General features: G+C 47.2%; 1 protein-coding gene across 3 annotated transcripts in view; it reads right to left on the bottom strand.

The window, feature by feature from the left end:
- LOC138979824 (transmembrane protease serine 2-like) overlaps positions 1–19088 on the bottom strand; it is a 64912-nt gene that overhangs the window by 8413 nt on the left and 37411 nt on the right. For 2 of the 3 annotated variants that reach the window (XM_070352568.1, XM_070352567.1), the window contains 6 exons: positions 18124–18247; positions 12447–12551; positions 8818–8867; positions 7801–7972; positions 6885–7195; positions 6465–6613 (listed from right to left, as the gene is read on the bottom strand). In XM_070352568.1, coding sequence (XP_070208669.1) covers positions 6465–6613; positions 6885–7195; positions 7801–7972; positions 8818–8867; positions 12447–12551; positions 18124–18247 — 911 coding nt within the window. The remainder of the gene's footprint in view (positions 1–6464; positions 6614–6884; positions 7196–7800; positions 7973–8817; positions 8868–12446; positions 12552–18123; positions 18248–19088) is intronic. The other variant, XM_070352569.1, reaches the window with a different exon arrangement.

Here is a 19088-nt window from a genome sequence, read left to right as displayed (position 1 = left end):
AACCTGAGAGAAATGGACCCGTCGGACTCCCGAGTGATATCTTCCGGGCGACCGGAAATGGAATGAATCTCGCTGCCTCTATGTGCAGTAGCTAGTAACAGGAGAAATAACGCCTTTCTAGTTAAATTGGCCTGTAGCGGCTCAAAGTCAGGCAAACGCAAGTATTCGAGGACCAAAAACAGGTCCCACTTAGGGACTGGAGTGCGGTCTCTGGCTTCGTTCACGGCAGCGCCCTTGATGACGCCCGAGATAATTCCGCCATTGATGGAGCGACCAAAGCATCAAAGTAGAAGAGATTGCAGAGCGTCTCACTCTAAGTTAGGCAGCAGAACTGCCTTGCGAAGAAAGGAAAGCCAGATGATTGGCTACATGAACTGAACGCGGAGAGACCGCGCTCAAGCCGTTCTCCAGGCACCACTTGGACCATGCTGTCCAATGAGAAGCATACACCGAAGAGGTGGATGCTCTGTGAGCCTTCTGAACCAAGTCGAGCGTCAAGTCCGTGGCACCTGAGCGTCTCAATGCTGATCGAACAACGTCCACACGTGAAGGTTGAGCGACTGAGGCTCTTCGTGCGGAACCCCCGTTCTTGGCTGGACCAGCTCTCCTCATGCCAGGGCAAGAGGAATAGGTGGACCGTGCGCCAGCCGAAGTAGATCCGGAAACCATGCCTGAGCTGGCCAGAGCGGGGCAACCAGAAGCAGGGACGGCTTTTCTAGGTCCGCCTTCCTGATGACTCGTCCGAGCAACGGGAAGGGGATAAAGGCGTATGCTTACAGTCCTTTCCAGGAGATTTCCAGAGCATTGGTTTCCCAAGCTTCTGGATCTGGAAAGGGGGACACAAATACCGGTAGCCTCTTTGAGAACCTGGTCGCAAAGAGGTCTACCATTGGCTTCTGCACTATGGACCACAGAGCGCTGTGAGTGATGGTCCATTCTGACTGCAGGACGCGGCCTGAACAACTGAGAGCGTCTGCCAGAGTGTTGAGACTCCCGGACAGGTACTTTGCAGTGAGCGAGATCTGGTGTTGTTGGCACCAGATCAACACTTCGCAAGTCCTGTTCCAAAGCGAGGGCGACCGGGAGCCGCCCTGCTTGTTCACATAGGCTGCCACTGTCGTGTTGTCTGTAAACAGACGGACGTGCTTGCCTTGGAGAACTGGGAGAAACTTCACGAATGCAAGAGCCACTGCCTCCAGCTCTAGCAGGTTGATATGCCAGAGCTTCTGGAGTGGTGCCCACTGGCCGGAAGCCATGAGGAGGGCTGTGTGAGCACCCCATCCCGACAGAGAAGCGTCTGTGAAGAGGTCTGTGTCGGGAGGAGGCAACATGATCGGAACACCCTGACAGATCCATTCTGGTTCCATCCACTGAAGGGTCGTGGTATGGAACCAGTTCTGGAGAGGCGCTAGAGCGTTCCAATTGGTGATGGGGAAGTCCACAAGAGATTTCAAAGCTAGTTGAAAAGGCCTCTTGTGTACTCTCCCAAGAGGGACCAGAGACGCCATCGACTCCATCTGGCCGAGAATAGAGGTCAGTGAACGGATGGTCGCCCGCTGGTGAGACAAAGTGGAGCTGATCGAATCTTGTAGTATGTCCACTCTCTTCCGAGAGGGACGAACGCACCAAGCGATCGTGTCGAACGTCATGCCCAGATACGTGAATACCTGGGATGGCGTGAGCTCCGACTTTGTGCTGTTGATCGAGAAGCCCATGAAATGAGCCTCTTGTACAACAGACAGAGTGTGCTGGGAGCAAGCTGCCTCGCTCTCGTTCAGGATGAGCCAGTCGTCGAGGTAGGCTCGTAGCCGAACACCCTGTGACTTCACTCGGGCGCAAAGTTGGTTGACCAGCATGGTGAAGATCCATGGGGCCAGTGACAGACCAAAGGGGAGCGCCCAAAACTGGTAGACCTTGTTGCCCCAACAGAAGCGAAGCCACTTCCTGTCGGCCGGATGCATCATGATGTGGAAGTATGCATCTGTAAGGTCTATGGAGGTAACCCAGTCTCCCGGTCTGAGGGCCTCTCTGACCGAGGATGGCGTCTCCATCTTGAACCGTATCACTCTCAAGAAAGTATTGAGCAGTGAAAGGTCCATAACAGGACGCCAAGCTCCTGAAGCCTTGGGGATGGCAAAAAGCCGACCGTAAAACCCCAGGGAGCTGTGGTCGAAAACCTCCTCCACTGCTCCCTTGCGTAGCAAGGCTGCGATTTCCGTCTGAAGTACGGATTTCGCTTCCTGGCCTGAAACGTGGGGCCTGTCTGGTGAGGGGGGCCTTGGCATCCCGCCAGAGCAGGCGGAACCCCGATCTCACTATCCATTGGTTGGTTGTTGCATGCATCTAATAAGACAGTGCCCTGGAGGAGCCCCCCGCCGCTACCACCAGGGTAGGTGCGGGGGGGTGAGACCGGGAGCGCTTCATTGGGGGTGAGGTTTGCGTGAGCTGCCGACGAGAAGCAGACCTCTTGTTGGAACCCCTGGTGGGGGTGTGAGAACGTTTCTGACCAGTTTGATGAACCTGGCCAGAAGACTGTGGAGGCTTAGGCTGTTGTGGCTTAGGCTTCACGCCCTGAAGGGAGAAGCTCGTGAACTCACGATCGCGGTTCTCTTGGATCTCTCTCTTCCTAGCATCAAAAGCAAGATGTCCAAAGAGAGAACCGTCCACAAACGGTGAAGACCTGAGGGTCGACAACGTGGCCTCATCCGAGAACTGGGAATTGGGAAGGAATAAGTCACGTCTGCTGACGACAGAATGAGCGTAAAGCAGTGACGCAACCTTCATCTGCTCAGCATTGACAAGTGCCAATGTCGAGAGCAGAGTTGTCACATCTTCAGGATCTTGATCCTTACTCAGTGTGAATGGAACAAGAGAGTCCGACAGAGCACGAATGATGGTCTCAGAGACTGAGGCAAGTTCCAACGATGAACGACCTAACTCTTCCAGAGAGGAAAGGGTAGCATCGTTGTAAGAGACGCCCGAGTTCTTGCTCACCGGCTTGGTGAGAAGATGGGCAAGTTCCGGAGGGACCGGAAGTGGTGCCCTGGGAAGTGCGAACGATGCCATAACGTTGCGAGAAAGTTCGTAGGCTTGAACGACACCGCCTGCTGTTGCGACGCTAGCCAAGGCTCTGCCGCAGGCGGAGCTTGAGCACGAGCCAACAGCAGTGGAACAGGCACCTGTGCTAGACCGCTGCCCGCGGGGGCGGGTTTAGCCAACAGTTGAGCCATGTGAAAGGCCACCGAAGGAGATTCCTCAAACCGAAAGTAATGAGAATCCTCCTTCGTTGCCTGAAAATCATCGGCCGCCAAAGGCGGGCCAGAGGCAGAGGGTGCCGATGACGACGCGCCTTCGGGAAAGTGCCGGATGTGACTTCCGCCTCAAGTTCGATGGCGTCTCGAAGCTTGGACGGATATGTGGTACGTGCGGACTCATCTGTTGTTGACTGAAAGTCAAGAACGGAAGCAGAGTCACTAACACCCAGAGAAGAAGGCCCATAGGGAGCTTGACAGGCCATAGAATGTCCGTAATCAGCGTTCCCAGACACAGCAGTGCAGTCGGCGTAACCGGAAACAGTAGGCTCAACTGACCGGATGTTCTCTTGTACCAGCCCATGCATGTGCAGAGGGAGGTGGTACGAAGAGGCAGCGACTTCCTGTGGCCGAAGCCAGACGTGACAATCGCTGCGTGCAAAGCCATGCCCGAGGGCCAGTCCGTGTTCCTGTCCCTCTGCGAAGCCTGAGCGAACGACTGAGGGCGGAGCACACATACCTTGCATGGAGTGACCATGCATTGACTGAGTCCCCGAGGGGACGTGCGTATCCAAACCACGTCTCGCAAGAAGGTGGAATGGTAGAGGCCGGTCAAGAAGAGACCCATCTCCAAGAGGAGAATGCCAAGTTGTGTGACTTCCGGCACTACCCGGAACGAACACACTGTAAGGCAGGTCTGAACCAGAAGAGAGCGAGGTGCTCGCCACGCCGAAACCGGAAGCGCCGGCAGTCGAGGCGGAACCAGCACCGCTGCCGACCGTAGCAGAAGGGAAGGTCACGGAAGCCAGCGAACTCCTATCACCCACAGAGGGGGGAAGGCGGGAGCTGCTGGTTGTAGATCTATGCCTCTCTGCCGTCACAAGCGTATGAATTTCTGGAAGAAGAGAAGAGAGTAACGACGTCACCAGAGAAGAATGCTCTGGTGGCAAAATGGCCGGTGAAATAAATTGTGTTGCCGAAAAAACGTTAGCTTCACCAGGAGACGAAATATGACCCGAGAAAAGAGTATTATTATCAGCATCTGATAAAAGAACAATGGACTCGGCCGGTTTCTTCTTACTCTTAGAAGCGCTATTACTGGGAGTACTTTTGACCTTTAGCTTCGAGCGTTCACCCTTGTCAGAGTCAGCCATTGCTGACTGAAAAAGTAAACAACGTGCTACTGTGTAATATTAATACCAGTAGAACAGTGAAGTAAATTCGGTCAAAATACCAAAGCCAAAACAAAAAGGAAAGATCTCACCCAACAGGTGAACAGAAGACAGGTAGGTCCCTTGCTCAAAGGCAAAGCATAACAGTCACCGGAGCGAAAAATTTGACGACCTCATCCGTTGATCTGAAAAAGTCGTATGATACGACCACGTGTGTTCACACCGGTAGTTGGCGGCGCCACCTGTGGCAGGGTAGACTAACCATGGACTAACCAACTGACTAACTCACTGAGTCAGTGTTTTTTGTGAGGGGTAACAATGCTTCCCTTAACTTGACGGGTAGCGGATTTTTTAGACGATAAGCATCTAAGACTAGGCATATATGTGATTCGGAGTAAGTAATATGTAATTTAATCACATATTTACATGGACATTCACATAAACACAAAACAAACAAGTCGCGTAAGGCGAAAGTACTACATTTAGTCAAGCTGTGGAACTCACAGAATGAAACTGAACGCACTGCATTTTTTCACAATGACCGTAGTCCGCCGCTTGTGCAAAACGGAGTGAAACTGACAAGCCTGTTCAGCGCGGTAGTGGTTTCGCTGTGCTGCAATAGCACGCTTTTCTGTACCTCTCTTCGTTTTAACTTTCTGAGCGTGTTTTTAATCCAAACATATCATATCTATATGTTTTTGGAATCAGAGACCGACAAGGAATAAGATGAAATAGTTTTTAAATCGATTTCGGAAATGTAATTTTGATCATAATTTGTATATTTTTAATTTTCAGAGCTTAAATATAACATATTTATATGTTTTTGGAATCAGGAAATGATGTAGAATAAGATGAACGTAAATTTGGATCGTTTTATATAAAAAAAAATTACTACAATTTTCAGATTTTTAACCTTTTCACTGCCACAGTATAACAGCATTTTGGTATTGCCAGGGCAAAATTTTGCTTTCTTCGGTAGGTTCACTAATCTGTTCACTGCTCGATCATTTATTGAGATATCTCTTAGATCTTTGGCATGTGTTTTGCTTATACCCTTGGCTATTATAGGATGACATGATCATTGGACTTTGTTTGTGATTGTTATAGTAAAAATTGATATTATGACCATTTTTGTCAAAAATTACAGTTTCCGGACTTACACACACACACATTGCAGCACATAAAACCACACAAAACACTGCTAAAACTGGTGTCAAACATCAGGTATTCACGTTACAGCCCATAAAAGTATTCTTCTGTGTGGTAATCCATAAATCACTTCTTGTAGAGCTTCCAGAACACTGTATCGCTTGAAAACAGGTCTACGAGTTGAGGTACGACTTTCGGCCGCCATTGTGAATACTAATAGATCGGTTCTATGTCTAGGCACAGTGGTAAGTTGTCAACACGTGGTAGTAGCTTATCCGAACGGTCTATGGGAAAGAATTGTGTTTAGAACCCCTACAAGTACTTGGACAGTGGTTACCTCCCATTTAGTTTTCAGAAATGTCCTGAAATGTTGTTGACACAAATCCCACGTACGAGGTACGACAAACCAAAAATGACCACGTATTACATACGGGGTGGGCAGTGAAGGGGTTAATGACCAAAGTCATTAATTAATTTTTAAGCCACCAAGCTGAAATGCAATACCAAAGTCCGGCCTTCGTCGAAGATTGCTTTACAAAAATTTCAATCAATTTGATTGAAAAATGAGGGTGTAACAGTGCCGCCTCAACTTTTACAAAAAGCCGGATATGACGTCATCAAAAGTATTTATCGAAAAAATGAAAAAAACGTCCGGGGATATAATTCCCAGGAACTCTCATGTCAAATTTCATAAAGATCAGTAGTTTGGTCTGAATCGCTCTATACACACACACGCACAGACAGACACACACACATACCCTCGTCTCGATTCTCCCTCTATGTTAAAACATTTAGTCAAAACTTGACTAAATGTAAAAACAGAACAACAAAAAACACCACCAGAAAATAGAAATGAGAGTAATATGTAGCGAACCTGGAAGCTGGCACTAACCTGACAGGGGGCGGGGCGACCAAAGACGAAGGCGCCGCAGAGAGTGGAGTTGGTGTTGACAGTGCTCTCCCCTGGCAAGGTGTTGGTGGCACAGCGCGCGTCACTCCACAGCTGCATGCGGGTGTCCCGCAGCTCTTCAGGGGGCATCACTGCAACATCATCAACAACTCGTTATCATTACAGTGGAACTCACCTTTTAAGACACCCCAACTTAATATTACCTTTTCCCCCTTTTTACATTTTGTCAGGATACATCTTTATTTTTAAACTCTTTCTGGAATAACAGCATAACTAATGTCTCAAATGACTTAAAGATTCCATGTGTATTTAAGGACATGAGTAAGCACAATTGTATGGCTGTTTCCCCCCTGCAATTTAGGTAGTGATACTCCGGGAAGACGCAAATGCAAATGGTGGTACCTTGCTGATGACTCATGAGCCCCCATCCAGCCAGGTAGCACAGGGAGGTGACGGGAAGACCTTGACCTTTGTGAGGCAGACACAGCGGCTGAATGAAGTCGGTGAAGGTGACAGTCACTGACATCCTGATGAGCGCGATGTCCCAGTCGGCCACACCGTAGCTGGTCTGCGTCAGGTTGGGGTGCAGCACCACCTGGTCCACACGGATACGGTACGGGCTGCCTGTCGCCGACTGGCCCAGCTTGTGCGTGGACCCCACAATCACGTCAAAGTAGAAGGGGGTGGCTGTCAGGTCGTAGCCTGTAGCAGCCCTGTAATCAGTAATGTGTTAACAGATCACGTCAAAGTAGAAGGGGGTGGCTGTCAGGTCGTAGCCTGTAGCAGCCCTGTAATCAGTAATGTGTTAACAGATCACGTCAAAGTAGAAGGGGGTGGCTGTCAGGTCGTAGCCTGTAGCAGCCCTGTAATCAGTAATGTGTTAACAGATCACGTCAAAGTAGAAGAGGGTGGATGTCAGGTCGTAGCCGGTAGCAGCCCTGTAATCAGTAATGTGTTAACAGATCACGTCAAAGTACAAGGGGGTGGCCGGTAGCAGCCCTGTAATCAGTAGTGTGTCAACAGATCACGTCAAAGCAGAATGTACACCCATTTAAGACTCCCTCCTTCTTAAGACGTCATTTTCTCAGATTTTCTATTCATAACCTCTATAAATTGACCATCATTTAAGACTTCCTCCTTGTTAAGACCTGATTTTCTTAGATTGTTGGTATTAAAAGGGGAGTTCCACTGTTCCACCACTACAGAAATACAACAACCAACACTTAAGTTGTGGATGAATTAATCAACTAGCTCTGATGCCACAAACACTGACTGTGTAGTTATAGCGCTACAGACACTAACTGTGTGGAACACTAACTGTGTGATGCAGTGAGCGGCGGTCAGCACCCAGCGGTTGTCGAGCAGCGTACCCCCACAGATGGCCTTGCCCAGGTACACTAGGGACACCACCCATGGCCACTTGCCAGGGGGGACAATCTGGCCCCCTGCCACAAAAGACTGCAGGAATGCCACTTTCCTCTCTCCACATTCTGCAAGAGACATGTAAAACGATGAAGCATTTATCTATACTGTCTACTGGACCTCTAAATATATCAGGGTTTCTATAGCCATAAAGGTCCATGCAACCAAAAGTACATGGATGAGTTTTGACATGAATGTGTATGGTTTATTCTGAACCTAAACTAACATACTTTTGTACCGTATTAGCTCTAATAGCAGTTGTAAAAGTATTAACCCCAAATTCACATATTCATAGAGAATCAACCACACATAATTATGCTGACTGTGATGGTATTGATGATGTCATCTTATTGGATGTCAATGTTACCGCACATGTGTACTTGCTATGTGTAACGGACAACAACCCTCATGCATAAATAATTAAAGAGCTGGAAGGAGCCCAAAATATTCTTTGGTAATTGATTCCAATGATGTGAGTTGGTGTGAGAAGTAAACCAACAAGATCAATCAAAAGAACGTACTATACTTCATCTGATAAACATTAGGCCACTACAGTGGAACCTCCCTTTTAAGACCCCCCAACTCCCTCCTTTTTAAGACCTTGACTGTTTTCTCAGACTTTCTGTTCATAACCTCTGTAAAATTACCCCTATTTTAAGACTCCCTCCTTTTTAAGACCTTATTTACTCAGATTTTTGGAGGTCTTAAAAGGGGGGTTCCACTGTAGCAGCTCTTGGATTTCCCAAAAGATGCTGGTCATGCTAATAGGATGTGGTGTGTTAACAGCATCAAAAGATCTCTCACTTCTCTATTTTGTAACCTCGTAGTTACCTATTTGTGTGTCACATTTTTTCTCACCACTATTAATCTCTGTAATATTAAATACAACAAATAAAATATTGTGCAAACAGACCTTGCTTATCGCACAAGATGTTGATAATTTTTCCTGAGCTGCATTTGTTCCTGCAAGAAGCAAGTGTTATGAGAAATTAATCAGCAAATAGATTAAAACATTCATACAATAAAAAAAGCTTACAAATAGCATCATAATCTGATAAAAAAAGACCTAAGGAATCATCTCAATCGTGATCCAATAATGACATATTTACTATTTTCTACATTATATTAACTTTAAATCAATTTATTAAGTCTAATGTCACTGAGAATCTCTGTGATTGTTATACATTTTTAACTGACTGTTTTCAGTTCAGCACCTAACTATGACCTTAAAAATAAAATTATGTCAATATGATTTTCATGCTGGATAGATAAATTAGACATTTGCGCATGAATGCAAGCCTAAGTTGGACATAGAAAATGTCAACGCAAGATGACATGACAACGTTGTATTTTTCATCATTAAGGAGGTGGCTTATCGTCCTTGTCCTTCAAATGACAGGGATGTAGGCTGAAGAAATAAAAAGCAAACAACCTGACATCACACCCGTCAAAAGTTTCTTCTTGGCCTTGTTATGTCCCTTGTTATCAAAATGACATGTCTGGGTAGATATGCTTCGAGTTTTTGCTGCCAAATACTTTGACACGGTAAAACCAGTTCATCGCTATCGGCTTGGGTTTAAAACTCGGGTTCTGAAAGGGATTTATTTACTTGTGCAGCTGACTGTCTGAACACCCCTGCTGGCGCTTGCACACACGAGCATGATAAAGGCCGGCCAAGCTCACAGCGAAAATCTGTGGGCTTGGAAAACACCAACACACACATGCATCATCATCTCATCAACACCATCATCACTGTATTACCAATACATATACCAGCATAGGCCAGTTGGTCCTGTGAGGAAGTTAAACTGGAATAGCCAATCAGTCGTCAAAGGTGGCTGTCAACAAGATAGTTAACAACTGGATGGGAGCCAGGCGTGGGGGGTCGGATTAGTTGAAAATGAGGTTTGTGATTTCAACCAATATGACCCCAAAGCTGATGATAACTTTCTGGTGCACACAATCAGCCCAGGTGTTGAAAGTGCTGGTGAACCTGGTGGCCAGGTTTGTTGTTTTAGCAGTGCTGGTGCACACTTGTTGGCCGAGACTACATGGCAGCATGTGCAGTACCTGGTGGCCAGGTTTGTTGTTTTAGCAGTGCTGGTGAACACTTGTTGGCTGAGACTACATGGCAGCATGTGCAGTACCTGGTGGCGAGGTTTGTTGTTTTAGCAGTGCTGGTGAACACCTGTTGGCTGAGACTACATGGCAGCATGTGCAGTACCTGGTGGCCAGGTTTGTTGTTTTAGCAGTGCTGGTGAACACTTGTTGGCTGAGACTACATGGCAGCATGTGCAGTACCTGGTGGCAAGGTTTGTTGTTTTAGCAGTGCTGGTGAACACTTGTTGGCTGAGACTATAATTGGCAGCATGTGCAGTACCTGGTGGCCAGGTTTGTTGTTTTAGCAGTGCTGGTGAACACTTGTTGGCTGAGACTACATGGCAGCATGTCCAGTACCTGGTGACCAGGTTTGTTGTTTTAGCAGTGCTGGTGAACACTTGTTGGCTGAGACTATAATGGCAGCATGTGCAGTACCTGGTGGCCAGGTTTGTTGTTTTAGCAGTGCTGGTGAACACTTGTTGGCTGAGACTACATGGCAGCATGTGCAGTACCTGGTGGCCAGGTTTGTTGTTTTAGCAGTGCTGGTGAACACTTGTTGGCTGAGACTACATGGCAGCATGTGCAGTACCTGGTGGCCAGGTTTGTTGTTTTAGCAGTGCTGGTGAACACTTGTTGGCTGAGACTACATGGCAGCATGTGCAGTACCTGGTGGCCAGGTTTGTTGTTTTAGCAGTGCTGGTGAACACTTGTTGGCTGAGACTACATGGCAGCATGTGCAGTACCTGGTGGCAAGGTTTGTTGTTTTAGCAGTGCTGGTGAACACTTGTTGGCTGAGACTACATGGCAGCATGTGCAGTACCTGGTGGCAAGGTTTGTTGTTTTAGCAGTGCTGGTGAACACTTGTTGGCTGAGACTACATGGCAGCATGTGCAGTACCTGGTGGCAAGGTTTGTTGTTTTAGCAGTGCTGGTGAACACTTGTTGGCTGAGACTACATGGCAGCATGTGCAGTACCTGGTGGCCAGGTTTGTTGTTTTAGCAGTGCTGGTGAACACTTGTTGGCTGAGACTACATGGCAGCATGTGCAGTACATGGTGGCCAGGTTTGTTGTTTTAGCAGTGCTTGTGAACACTTGTTGGCTGAGACTACATGGCAGCATGTACAGTACCTTGTGGCGATGTTTGTTGTTTTAGCAGTGCTGGTGAACACTTGTTGGCTGAGACTACATGGCAGCATGTGCAGTACCTGGTGGCCAGGTTTGTTGTTTTAGCGGTGCTGGTGAACACTTGTTGGCTGAGACTACATGGCAGCATGTGCAGTACCTGGTGGCGAGGTTTGTTGTTTTAGCAGTGCTGGTGAACACTTGTTGGCTGAGACTACAATGGCAGCATGTGCAGTACCTGGTGGCGAGGTTTGTTGTTTTAGCAGTGCTGGTGAACTCTTGTTGGCTGAGACTACATGGCAGCATGTGCAGTACATGGTGGCCAGGTTTGTTGTTTTAGCAGTGCTGGTGAACGCTTGTTGGCTGAGACTACATGGCAGCATGTGCAGTACCTGGTGGCCAGGTTTGTTGTTTTAGCAGTGCTGGTGAACACTTGTTGGCTGAGACTACATGGCAGCATGTGCAGTACCTGGTGGCCAGGTTTGTTGTTTTAGCAGTGCTGGTGAACACTTGTTGGCTGAGACTACATGGCAGCATGTGCAGTACATGGTGGCCAGGTTTGTTGTTTTAGCAGTGCTGGTGAACGCTTGTTGGCTGAGACTACATGGCAGCATGTGCAGTACCTGGTGGCCAGGTTTGTTGTTTTAGCAGTGCTGGTGAACACTTGTTGGCTGAGACTACATGGCAGCATGTGCAGTACCTGGTGGCCAGGTTTGTTGTTTTAGCAGTGCTGGTGAACACTTGTTGGCTGAGACTACATGGCAGCATGCATGTGCAGTACCTGGTGGCCAGGTTTGTTGTTTTAGCAGTGCTGGTGAACACTTGTTGGCTGAGACTACATGGCAGCATGTGCAGTACCTGGTGGCCAGGTTTGTTGTTTTAGCAGTGCTGGTGAACACTTGTTGGCTGAGACTACATGGCAGCATGTGCAGTACCTGGTGGCGAGGTTTGTTGTTTTAGCTGTGCTGGTGAACACTTGTTGGCTGAGACTACATGGCAGCATGTGCAGTACCTGGTGGCAAGGTTTGTTGTTTTAGCAGTGCTGGTGAACACTTGTTGGCTGAGACTACATGGTAGCATGTGCAGTACCTGGTGGCAAGGTTTGTTGTTTTAGCAGTGCTGGTGAACACTTGTTGGCTGAGACTACATGGCAGCATGTGCAGTACCTGGTGGCCAGGTTTGTTGTTTTAGCAGTGCTGGTGAACACTTGTTGGCTGAGACTACATGGCAGCATGTGCAGTACCTGGTGGCCAGGTTTGTTGTTTTAGCAGTGCTGGTGAACACTTGTTGGCTGAGACTACATGGCAGCATGTGCAGTACCTGGTGACGAGGTTTGTTGTTTTAGCAGTGCTGGTGCTGGTGTTGAAGGCTACAAAGTGAGTCCAGGCTGGGGGCGCGCTGGTCTCTGACCACTCCAGCAGAGGGCTGCGTTATAACAACAAACAACACACAACTACAACAACAAGCAACATTATTGTCAAACATCATGCAAAATGAAAATACTTTGGTGATGACAACAAACTACAGATAATATTGCCTACATGAGAAAATGTGCAAAGAAATGTGCATAAAAACAGTGTCACACATATCTGACAAGCAGATTATAGAATACACTGAAACCGGTTGTCATTTAACATCTTCTAGCAGAATACTAATGTTTTAACACAGGCAACATAACCAAACCCAGTACGTCAGTTTTTACAGACAATGAAGTGTTCTTCAATATCAGTTCATAGTGAAACCAATCCTTGCATATCAGATCCACTACTACAGCTACTACATCACAGGACACTGCACATCACAGGACACTGCACATCACATTACAGGACACTGCACATCACATCACAGGACACTGCACATCACATTACAGCACACTGCACATCACATCACATCACAGGACACTGCACATCACATTACAGCACACTGCACATTACAGCACACTGCACATCACATCACATCACAGGACACTGCACATCACATTACAGCACACTGCACATCACATTACAGCACACTGCACATCACATCACATTACAGCACACTGCACATCACATTACAGCACACTGCACATCACATTACAGAACACTGCAAATCACATTACAGCACACTGCACATCACATCACAGCACACTGCACATCACATCACAGCACACTGCACATCACATTACAGCACACTGCACATCACATCACAGGACGTTGTACATCACATTACAGCACTCTGCACATCACATCACATCACAGGACACTGCACATCACATTATAGCACACTGCACATCACATTACAGCACACTGCACATCACATCACATCACAGGACACTGCACATCACATTACAGCACACCACATTACAGCACACTGCACATCACATCACATCACAAGACACTGCACATCACATCACATCACAGGACACTGCACATCACATTACAGCACACTGCACATCACATTACAGCACACTGCACATCACATCACATCACAGGACACTGCACATCAAATTACAGCACACTGCACATCACATTACAGCACACTGCACATCACATTACAGCACACTGCACATCACATCACATCACAGGACACTGCACATCACATTACAGCACACTGCACATCACATCACATCGCAGGACACTGCACATCACATTACAGCACACTGCACATCACATCACATCACAGGACACTGCACATCACATTACAGCACACTGCACATCACATCACATCACATGACACTGCACATCACATTACAGCACACTGCACATCACATTACAGCACACTGCACATCACATTACAGCACACTGCACATCACATCACAGCACACTGCACATCACATTACAGCACACTGCACATCACATTACAGCACACTGCACATCACATTACAACACACTGCACATCACATCACATTACAGCACACCACATTACAGCACACTGCACATCACATTACAGCACACTGCACATCACATTACAGCACACTGCACATCACATTACAGCACACTGCACATCACATTACAACACACTGCACATCACATCACATTACAGCACACTGCACATCACATTACAGCACACTGCACATCACATTACAGCACACTGCACATCACATCACAGCACACTGCACATCACATCACAGGACACTGCACATCACATTACAGCACACTGCACATAACATCACAAGATCACACTGCACATCACAAGAGGCTGCACACTGCACATTACAGGACACTGTACATCACATCACAGGACACTGCACATCACATTACAGGACACTGCACATCACATCACAAGACACTGCACATCACATTACAGGACACTGTAAATCACATCACAGGACACTGCACATCACATTACAGGACACTGTAAATCACATCACAGGACACTGCACATCACATTACAGCACACTGCACATCACATTACAGGACACTGCACATCACATTACAGCACACTGCACATCACATCACATCACAGGACACTGCACATCACATTACAGCACACCACATTACAGCACACTGCACATCACATCACATCACAAGACACTGCACATCATATTATAGCACACTGCACATCACATTACAGCACACTGCACATCACATCACATCACAGGACACTGCACCTCACATTACAGCACACTGCACATCACATTACAGAACACTGCAAATCACATTACAGCACACTGCACATCACATCACAGCACACTGCACATCACATCACAGCACACTGCACATCACATTACAGCACACTGCACATCACATCACATGACACTGCACATCACATTACAGCACACTGCACATCACATCACAGGACACTGCACATCACATTATAGCACACTGCACATCACATTACAGCACATCACATCACATCACAGGACACTGAACATCACATTACAGCACACTGCACATCACATTACAGCACACTGCACATCATCACATCACAGCACACTGCACATCACATCACATCACAGGACACTGCACATCACATTACAGCACACTGCACATCACATTACAGCACACTGCACATCACATCACATCACAGGACACTGCACATCAAATTACAGCACACTGCACATCACATTACAGCACACTGCACATCACATTACAGCACACTGCACATCACATCACATCACAGGACACTGCACATCACATTACAGTACACTGCACATCACATCACATCACAGGACACTGCACATCACATTACAGCACACTGCACATCACATCACATCACAGGACACTGCACATCACATTACAGCACACTGCACATCACATCACATCACAGGACACTGCACATCACATTACAGCACACTGCACATCACATTACAGCACACTGCACATCACATTACAGCACACTGCACATCACATCACAGCACACTGCACATCACATTACAGCACACTGCACATCACATTACAGCACACTGCACATCACATTACAACACACTGCACATCACATCACAGCACACCACATTACAGCACACTGCACATCACATTACAGCACACTGCACATCACATTACAGCACACTGCACATCACATTACAGCACACTGCACATCACATTACAACACACTGCATATCACATCACATTACAGCACACTGCACATCACATTACAGCACACTGCACACCACATTACAACACACTGCACATCACATCACAGCACACTGCACATCACATCACAGGACACTGCCCATCACATTACAGCACACTGCACATAACATCACAAGATCACACTGCACATCACAAGAGGCTGCACACTGCACATTACAGGACACTGTACATCACATCACAGGACACTGCACATCACATTACAGGACACTGCACATCACATCACAAGACACTGTAAATCACATCACAGGACACTGCACATCACATTACAGCACACTGCACATCACATTACAGGACACGTTACATCACATCACAGGACACTGCACATCACATCACAGCACACTGCAAATCACATTACAGCACACTGCACATCACATTACAGCACACTGCACATCACATCACAGGACACTGCACATCACATTACAGCACACTGCACATCACATTACAGCACACTGCACATTTAATCACAGGACACTGCACATCACATTACAGCACACTGCACATCACATTACAGCACACTGCACATCACATTACAGGACACTGCACATCACATTACAGCACACTGCACATCACATTACAGCACACTGCACATCACATTACAGGACACTGCACATCACATTACATCACACTGCACATCACATTACAACACACTGCACATCACATCACAGGGCACAGCACATCACATTACAGCACACTGCACATCACATTACAGCACACTGCACATCACCTCACATCACACCACATCACAGGGCACTGCACATCACATTACAGCACACTGCACATCACATTACAGCACACTGCACATCACATTACAGGACACTGCACATCACATTACAGCACACTGCACATCACAGGACATTGTACATCACAAGACACTGTACATCACAAGACACTGCACATCACAGGACACTGCACATCACAAGAGGCTGCACACTGCACATCACACGACATTGTACATCACAAGACATTGTACATCACAGGACACTGCACATCACAGGACACTGCACATCACATTACAGGACACTGCACATCACATTACAGCACACTGCACATCACATTACAGCACACTGCACACCACATTACAACACACTGCACATCACATCACAGGGCACTGCACATCACATTACAGCACACTGCACATCACATTACAGCACACTGTACATCACATCACAGGACACTGCACATCACATCACAGCACACTGCACATCACATTACAGCACACTGTACATCACATCACAGCACACTGCACATCACATCACAGGACACTGCACATCACATCACAGGACACTGCACATCACATCACAGGACACTGCACATCACATCACAGGGCACTGCACATCACATTACAGCACACTGCACATCACATTACAGCACACTGCACATCACATTACAGGACACTGCACATCACACTGCACATCACAGGACATTGTACATCACAAGACACTGCACATCACAGGACACTGCACATCACAAGAGGCTGCACGCTGCACATCACAGGACATTGTACATCAAAGGACACTGCACATCACAGGACACTGCACATCACAGGACACTGCACATCACACGACATTGTACATCACAAGACATTGTACATCACAAGACACTGCACATCACAGGACACTGCACATCACAAGACACTGCACATTACAGGACACTACACATCACATCACAGGACACTACACATCACATCACAGGACACTGCACATCACAAGACACTGCACATCACAGGACACTGCACATCACAAGACACTTCACATCACAGGACACTGCACATCACATCACAGAACACTGCACATCACATCACAGGACACTGCACATCACATCACAGGACACTACACATCACAAGACACTGCACATCACAGGACACTGCACAACACAGGACACTGCACAACACAGGACACTGCACATCACATCACAAGACACTGCACATCACAAGACACTGCACATCACAAGACACTGCACATCACAGGACACTGCACATCACAGGACACTGCACATCACAGGACACTGCACATCACAGGACACTGCACATCACATCACAAGACACTGCACATCACAAGACACTGCACATCACAAGACACTGCACATCACAGGACACTGCACATCACAGGACACTGCACATCACAGGACACTGCACATCACAGGACACTGCACATCACAGGACACTGCACATCACAGGACACTGCACATCACATCACAAGACACTGCACATCACAAGACACTGCACATCACAAGACACTACACATCACAGGACACTGCACATCACAAGACACTGCACATCACAGGACACTGCACATCACATCACAAGACACTGCACATCACAAGACACTGCACATCACAGGACACTGCACATCACAGGACACTGCACATCACATCACAGGACACTGCACACCACAGGACACTGCACATCACAGGTCACCGACACTTACAGCTGGTTGATGTCGGTGCAGATCTGGACAGCAAAGTCTGTGGACCACACATCGGCGCACACAGCATAATCCTTGCCACCGTACCTGGCCCACAGCACCCCACTGCTCCCCTCCTGGGCTGAAACTGAGGTCACAACGACACACCTACTTGGCTGGAACATCAGTGTGCTGATTTACAAAAACACGTATTGTCACCCTACTTCAGCTTTGTTGTGGAAATATTAGACAATTTGTGTCCAAGAATATGTGGTACAGTGGAGTCCAGGTATAACGAACCTGGGTATAACGAAATCCCGCTTTTAACGAACTGCCATTGATTTCCCGGCAGACAGCCTTCTATTTCTTACTTGTTTATAGACACTGTGACCTTCTTCCCAGGGGTCATTGACCCAGTTTTAGCTATGAGAGGTGGTTCCCCTTTATGAGAGAGGAAACACTTCCTGCACCCGGGTCACTCCCGGGTCAGTGACCGAGTTTAACCTATGGGGAGTTTAACCTATGGGCGCCGGTCTCTTTGATGTTTTGAGAGGAAACTTGGCCAGGGTAGTACATGCACCAGAACTGGTGGACACCATGAAATCGGAGATTGATCAGAATGTACATATGTACTTGCTTTTACACGACTTTTTAAATTTTACTTCTAAAATTGTGAGAGTAAAGTGAACATTTGAACTATGCCTCTATGGATTATATTATGAAGCTGTTGAAAACATGCAGATATTGTACTCTCCAAGGAAAGATCGATGGGACGATCATTTGAAGGTGAGTGGGAAAACTTGTCAAAAGGCCATTTAGGGTTGAAAACTCTACAGCGAATTACTGATATAACGAACTAAAATGTATCTCCCTTGAGATTCGTTGTACCCGGACTCCACTGTATTGCGGAAAAGTGTCAACACAACATACATTATTCATTTTTGTTGTTGTTGAAAATGTGAGGTTCTCCTGTTGTATATTTTAGTGTA

This window comes from Littorina saxatilis, linkage group LG11, assembly GCF_037325665.1.
Source record: "Littorina saxatilis isolate snail1 linkage group LG11, US_GU_Lsax_2.0, whole genome shotgun sequence".
NCBI classification, from domain to species: Eukaryota; Metazoa; Mollusca; class Gastropoda; order Littorinimorpha; family Littorinidae; genus Littorina; species Littorina saxatilis.
This window is presented reverse-complemented; position numbering and strand designations above follow the sequence as displayed.